This window comes from Trachinotus anak, unplaced genomic scaffold (assembly GCF_046630095.1).
Source record: "Trachinotus anak isolate AG129_WGS33_773 ecotype Australia unplaced genomic scaffold, CSIRO_AGI_Tana_v1 ptg000031l, whole genome shotgun sequence".
In the NCBI taxonomy this organism is placed as follows: domain Eukaryota; kingdom Metazoa; phylum Chordata; class Actinopteri; order Carangiformes; family Carangidae; genus Trachinotus; species Trachinotus anak.
Window position 1 is genome coordinate 8,680,001 of NW_027273882.1, and position 7,500 is coordinate 8,687,500.

General features: G+C 43.1%; 1 protein-coding gene across 4 annotated transcripts in view; it reads right to left on the minus strand.

Moving 5' to 3' along the window:
- Positions 1 to 7,500, minus strand: part of galnt14 (UDP-N-acetyl-alpha-D-galactosamine:polypeptide N-acetylgalactosaminyltransferase 14 (GalNAc-T14)) — a 121,850-nt gene that overhangs the window by 44,472 nt on the left and 69,878 nt on the right. For all 4 annotated transcript variants that reach the window (XM_071467887.1, XM_071467886.1, XM_071467889.1 and 1 more), the window contains exon 3: positions 6,437 to 6,535. In XM_071467887.1, coding sequence (XP_071323988.1) covers positions 6,437 to 6,535 — 99 coding nt within the window. The remainder of the gene's footprint in view (positions 1 to 6,436; positions 6,536 to 7,500) is intronic.

A 7,500-nucleotide genomic window follows, 5' to 3' on the forward strand; every position in this document is an offset into this window, starting at 1 on the left:
TGGTTCCCAGAGATGAAGAAAGTCTTTCCACTCATCAAGAGTAATTTTCATCTGTACAAAGATGAACTTTTTTAATAACAAATCTGACTTTAACTGCAATGTAAATGTTAAAAAAAGACAAAGAGATTTATTTTAAAACATTATTTTCATTGATATTTAAATTACTGACATAAAAATCCTGTTACCTGTAACAGCATGAGAATTAAAATTATGTAACATCACCACAGATACTTAGCTTACACTAGCAAAGAATTAAAGCTAGCAAGCTAATGATACAGCAAGCTAATATTGCTAGCTACAGTCTTATTGTCATAAACTGATTATACATTTCTTACCAGTGGTTAGTTGTTATGTTATTGAGTGACGCATATTAACAGTAAAAAAAGTTTGTTTATAAAAACACACATTTATTTTGTAATGTCGAAATATGACATCAGATTTCCTGTAGACCATTTCTTTTGATTTTCTCTCACCAGTAAAATAATTTTGACTCTATTCAAAGATTAGTGAGACCACGAACATCCAACAGCTGAAATGAAAATTGACTCAATGTAGTGATCAGGAGGGGAATCGGGGGATGGGGGGGCATCTTACCCCGGTTTACCCTTCCAGATACTTAGTGCAAACATCTGGAATATTAACAGACATGATGGAGCTTGACAGGATTTATGTAGATTCTCATTAACCACTCGTAGTGAAGGAGTTTAAATCTTATTCCAGTCTGCATCGTCTTCGATATCCATCTAACAGGCACTTCATTTATCTGGTGTTGATCCAGTTCTGTACGTCACCAGTATGTTAGAATATTTAGATACGTGGCCTTCACCTCTAAATTTACCTCCAGGTGGTGAACACATTATACTATACGTGACTATAAGTATTTAACAAAGTGTTTTTCAGGCTCTGATATCTGTGACATGGCTGATCACAGCTTTAACCTTTTACTCTGAGTGATGCTCAGGATGACAGATATATAGCAGTGAACATTATCCCGTAAAAACACAGATTTAGCTGTTTGAAATTACACACTGCACCGTCTTCACTGCATCTTAAATCTGAATGTGACAGAAAGCCTTTCCCAGCACATTCACAGAAATGGTTCCTGGAAGGAAATCCTGATTCAGCCGCTTGATACGCTCTGTTCTGTCTGACCTCGGCTGATGCATCACGCTGTACATCTGCAGCCAGTACATACTGTCTCATCACTGCTGATCTACGAGCCACACATCTACATTCATCAGCCCATCTAGGACCACAGGGCTAGTTATCCACGTTAAATACAGCCTGATCACTGCTAATCTCCCATAATCTATATCTAATTACAGGCTGATGACTGATTATATGTAGAAGATCCTCAGCCTCAAACAAGCGCAGCACGGTGGAATAAACAGTCTTATCTCTGGTGATCTGTGAAGCTTCATATCAGCATCCTGTGGACTCTTTACCACACTGTCTCATCACAGCTGACGCTGGACCACAGACACAAGAACCTGGAGAACGTTGTCGAATTATTTCACATCTGATACCAGATAAACAACATGGTTTCGAGCCATGAGCCCACAGACCAAGAATCAGTGTAAATAACTGCTTCAGTAAAACAATGTGTTTGCTTCAGTGCTGTGAAACAAGGAGATGAGACAGAGACAGAAGAAGAGTCTGAGGTCTTTATAAATCAGTGAAACTGCAGCAGAAAGCAAAGACTTTAAATCTCCCTAATGACCTGTAGCTAATAAATCCTGACTGATCAGTGGTGGAGGAAGTGATCCGGACTCTTTACTGAGCGTTTTTAGGACCACTGAATCAGAAAGTGCTGAGCTGGTGCTGATCTAGAACTGGCATTTCTACGCTCCCCCTGCCTGCTGGCTGCTGAGCGGAGCAGGGCGGCTGATTGGCTGGATCACACACTGCCGGGCTGAGCCAGTAATTAGATGCTGAACTGATCCAGTCATTTTGTCTGTGGTTCGATTTCATTACCTACCAGAGGAAAACGACATGGTCAGTTTAACCACTAATCAGGACTTTGTTTCCGGAAAGAAGAAACTTTTCTGTGGAGTTTTTTTAAGTCATTTTTAATTTTTTTTATTTTTATACTCTTTTGAGTCTCTGCAGCAGAGATTTCAAACCACACACTGATGAGCGTGGAATAATGACGTCTCCACAGAGGGATTTAAACATTTCAGGCCCTCAGTCCTGGTCTTCATCAGGTCAGACTGTATTTAAAAATGCTCCCACAGCCATGAACAGCACAAACAGGCTCATTGGCTTAGGACAGGTGTAGTTAACCAATCACCAACCCAGACAGTGGGAGTGTGGAGACAATGCATCGCAGTTTCACAGTTTTTGAGAAAAACCAGTGGTTTGTGTTTTTATTAGGCTGTTTGACGTTAAGATAAATAGTGACACACACACACACACACACACACACACACACACACACTGTCGATGTGCACGTCACACAACCCAACATCAAACCACAACTACCACCTTAAAACTAAACAATGAATGGGGGAGCTGTGTGTGTTGTATTTGTGTGTCTGCTGTGAATCCTTCTGGTGTCACTCGTTTTATGTGTCGTCCATTTTGGGACAGATGACTCACAACATTCGTCACATCCGAGCAGATTTCTCTCTTCTCCCTTTTCCCGTGATGCTCCTGTAGTTCCTCTTTAATAATGGATCCTTTGCAGCTCAGGAGGCTGTTTTCTATGAACACACACACACACACACACACACACTCACTCACAGCCCAAACAGACTAAACCCATGAAAAACCAAATATATAAGCTCCACATCTCCTCTCTCTCTCTCTCTCTCTCTCTCTCTCTCTCTCTCTCTCTCTCTCTCTCTGCCTGCTTGTCTCTCGCCCCGCGGAGACAGAGGAGATGAGATCAATTTTCAGATCGGAGCTTGATTAGATATCGACAGGCCCTGGTTCTCCGTCAGAGAGCTGCTCTTTGATCAGGAGATGAAAAGCTTTCAGAGAGCTCGTCATTGTCTCAGAAATCAAGTGGATTAAAGTTGGGCCTGCACATCGCTGAGCCCCACAGCACAAACCTCCAGAATTAGACCTTTTATAGTGAAACTGTCGGTGTTCAATGTGCTCTCAGTGTTTTCAGAGTCTCCGGAGCAAAGAGTGATTGCAGATAGTAAAAAGAAAACTTATCAGGCTATTATCTGTTTTTTTTCTGCTTGAAAACTGACGCTTGAAATTAGATTGCAATTTCTTGCCGTCTTCGACTAACTATCTTCCAAAAGCGCTCAGAAAAAGTTCTTGTGTAAACTTTTCGGCTCTGATCCAGTGGAGATTGGAGAATAAGCAGATCGACATTTTTCAGAAGAATTCAGCCATGAAGAGTGATGATGGAGGCGTTTTCTCAGCTCAATACTTTATTATTATTATACTTTATTAATACACTTTATTAATACACATTATCACACTTTCACACATTTGGCAGCAGCTAACATCATCTGCTGCTGGGTGCTGTGCTGGTTAAACGCCTTGCTCAAGGGCACAGCAGCATTTCCTCCACTGAAGACACCACGTTTTCATCTATAAAGGCTCCAATAAAGAAAGAGATGAGACCAGATCCTGGTCTGCTGGTGGACCGTCAAAACATCCAGAAAGTTTTTAAGTTTTTACTCCATCAGTGTCTTTTCAGGCTCCATCAGTGTCATTCATGAGGCCGGTCCCAGTGGATCGGTCCAAAGCTGAATTTCTTTCCAGTCCTGGTCTGTCTGCACTGAGGTGGAGAACCAGCTGGACTCAGTGTCAGTAACTTGATGCTACATAAGGTTAATGTCTGTTTTCATTAGCGACAGCTACATTAGCATGCTAACACTAGCTAACTGCTGTTACCAATATTATTAATTGGTCTGGCAAATGTTGCTATTGCTAGCTGGCTAATTGTAAGCATTGCTGTGAAGAATTTCACAACAACACTAGCATGGGCTAATGGGTGTGGTTAGATTTTTGGTTGGTCTTGTCCACACAGGTTAACTTTACTCAGTTGTGACTCTTGTTGACATCATGACACTGAGAACATCGGGGGGGGGGGGGGGGGGGGGGGGGGTCTTTACCCATATGTGTCAGTCTTTACCCATACTGCTGCTTTCTGTGGGTCATCACACACCATCTGTAGCTAATGGGCTAAAACCTGCAAGGCTCTGACACTGACCTCTGACCTCTGACCCCTCTGAGGAATTGTCTGTTAACCAGTGGGCTCGGTGCTCCACAGCACAGAGGAAACATTGTGTGAAACACACACAGATACAATAACTGGTTGAAAACCTTGTTTCCATAGCAACCACCCACCATTCTCCAAAAACAGTTTAACACTTTTTAAAATAAAAGTTTCTCTTCTCTGAGAGTCTCATGACTCATGTGTCACCGTCTCCTCCCTGTTGTCAGCTGCCTGTTCAGGACCGACTCACAGCAGCCGTGGACGAGTCAGGTGACCTGCTCGCCAGCGTTACAGGAAGCACGTGGAGCCGTGTGAGGCTGCGGCTCCTTCACTGACACGTGAACAGGAACCGTCAGGAGCTCAGAGCTTTTACAACCAGCTCCACACTTTCTCTTTTTGGTGATGTGTGTGTGTGTGTGTGTGTGTGTGTGTTGTTTTTTTTCCCAGAGAGCAGCTGTCAATCACACAGTGCAGGTTGTTGTGTTGATGCAGTTTCCTTCAGGTGGAAGAATAAGAGCTGAACACAGAGACTTGTCCCACAGCTGCAAAAATCCTTTTCCCTAATGGATCAATATTTAAAACACACGTCTGTAAAACTATTGTCAGGTCACTGAAAGCGGCAAACACCATCAATTATTAATATTTGTGTTGTAACATTTTAATCCTTTAAAATTTCATATTTGCTCGACTCCCTGAGAGACCAGAGAGTTTCATTATCTTCAAATAAATATGAAGCCGCTGTCTGCAGCATGTTCAATTAGCTTAGCACAAAGACTGGAAACAGGTGGAAACAGCTAGCCTATTTCTGACCAGTGTAGCTAATTCCATCTAGCAGCATCTGCAGAGCCAGTCTCTGTGCTAAGCTAGGCTAACCTGAGTGGTACCGATCAGCTGTTAGAGAGTGAGGCGGACGGGGAGGCTGCACCAGAGAGTGACAGGTTAAAGCACAGGTGTCGGCTCAGTACCTGTGTTCGTCTCATTCAGTTTTACTGAAGAGTTTTTTATTTGATGAACGTAGGAAATAATGAAATAAATGTGTTTGATGTATAAGATGAAGCAGATTCATCACAGTGTCAAACTCTTCCTGCAGTTTTTGTTCAGCACATCGTTGGCGGGAAATCCTGTCTTCCTCTGATCGTCTGCCAACATGGCTGCCACCGCTCACACTAACCAGCGTGTGTGTTTGTTGTAAACACAACAACAGAATCATGACGTGTGTAATGGAGCCTTGAACACTTAGAGCAGATAAATGCTCCGACACACTGACGTCCACAGTGTGACGGATCATCGCTGCTGTCAATGAAAACCAGAGTCATCTCTGAATATCTGCAGCTTCACAGGAGCCTGGTGAGGAACACTGCTCCACATTCACCAACTAAAAACACAAGGAAGATAAACTACTTCAGGTCCAAGTCACCACACACACACACACACACACACACACAGATATACAGAGAGAGCCAGAGCCAAAGGGAGCAGAGGGGCCCAGGGAGACAGATTGTCTTTTAATTGGTTGAAAACTGCAGAGCTTTGAGAAGGGCTGAAGGGGAGGACACACACACACAGACACACACACACACACACACAAACAGATAGAAAACACACACATGCGTGCACGCACAAAGACACACAATGTCCTCTGTGATAGTCAGGAGACGCAGCAGTCCCTGCTGACTGACTGGTATAATGAGCTGAACTCGGGCCAGAACCTGGAGGTGTGTGTGTGTGTGTGTGTGTGTGTGTGTGTGTGTGTGTGTGTGTGTGTGTGTGTGTGTGTGTGTGTATGTGTGTGTGTGTGTGTGTCAGTGTGAGTGTGTGTGTGTGTGTGTGTGTGTGTGTGTATGTGTGTGTCTGTGTGTTTTTATAGTATGTGTGCAACAACCTGCTGATATCATCAAACTGTAAGGCAGAGCGATGGTTTAGAGATTGAGGGTCAGGAGAGTTTAAAAGTGTGTGTGTGTGTGTAAGTGTGTTTTGTTCTGCTGTACATTTTGGCAGCTGAAAGTTCCTTTGCTCAGCAGCTGACATGTACACAGAGATCTGACCGGTCCAGGTCTAACCGGTCTCACACTCAGACCATCAATGCAGATACACATCAGACCTGCATCACAGACTTGCACCTTTAAACCAGGTTCCTCTCAGTCACGAGGTGAGATAAAAGTCCAGTTTCAAAATAAAAGCACAAACATGATTTTGTGTTGTGTGTTTATAAATGATGAGCTCATGAATGTGTGTGTGTGAGTGTGTGTGTGTTACCTCTTGATGGTGCGCAGCAGGGTGGATCTGGCCTCGTTGTGGAAGGTGATGATGATGGAGGTTGGAGGAAGATCAGAGTCGTAGTGAAGAGCGGTGCACCTGGAGACACACACACACACACATACACACACACACACACACACACACACACACACACACACACACACACACACACACACACACACACACACATTTCATCCATCATCAACACAATAAACCTCAAGAGTAGGCAGGAAGTAGCAGCTGTGGGTTCAACATGTCACAATAAAAGACCCCTGCTCTGCTGAGATGGTTTGATACTAATCGATCAACACTTCACTACATTTAGATCAATTCATAGATCAGTTCAACTCACAGTCCAGTAAATCATCAGGGAGCAACCAGTGCTTTGTAATGTTTGTCACTGATATTTGTTGAAGTGGGCTGAACCAAAGTCAACTTTTCCTAAATTACAGGTGAAACTTTGTTTTTGTATGAAATGTGTCTTGTGTGTTTTTTTGTGCGTCTCTGAGCAGAAATGTGTGACGACTACAACATTCACAGGATCCTCCTGTGATGTGAGCTTTCTGATCTGAGGAAATAAAAAATCTAATTAGACATTTTCATCATAAATCTCTCCGTGTGTGTGTGTTGGTGTGTTTCCTCTGAAAGTTACAGCAGATGCACCATTCTTTTTTGAACACACTCTGTGCTGTTTCTCTGGATATAAAACTTGTCTCAGCTCAGAAAACTGTGTGTTGCAGAGCAAATGTTTCTCTCAGGGTTTGGAAATCTGTCAGTTCCTCTTCTGTTATGAGTTAAATGTTGTTATTACTCCGGAAATACAATTTTTATTCACACTGGGTCTATAACAATGTCTGGAGGACACACACACACACACACACACACACAGTAACCAAGTGATCAGACCAGACTTATTGAAGATGAATTATAGATGACCAGTCAGAGGCTCATTAAAACACACCACACAACAGTCTCTGTGTGTGTGTGTGTGTGTGTGTGTGTGTTCCCTTCGCTGGGTCAGCAGCCTTTTCTTCTAAAAGAGCAGAGGAACACACACACAC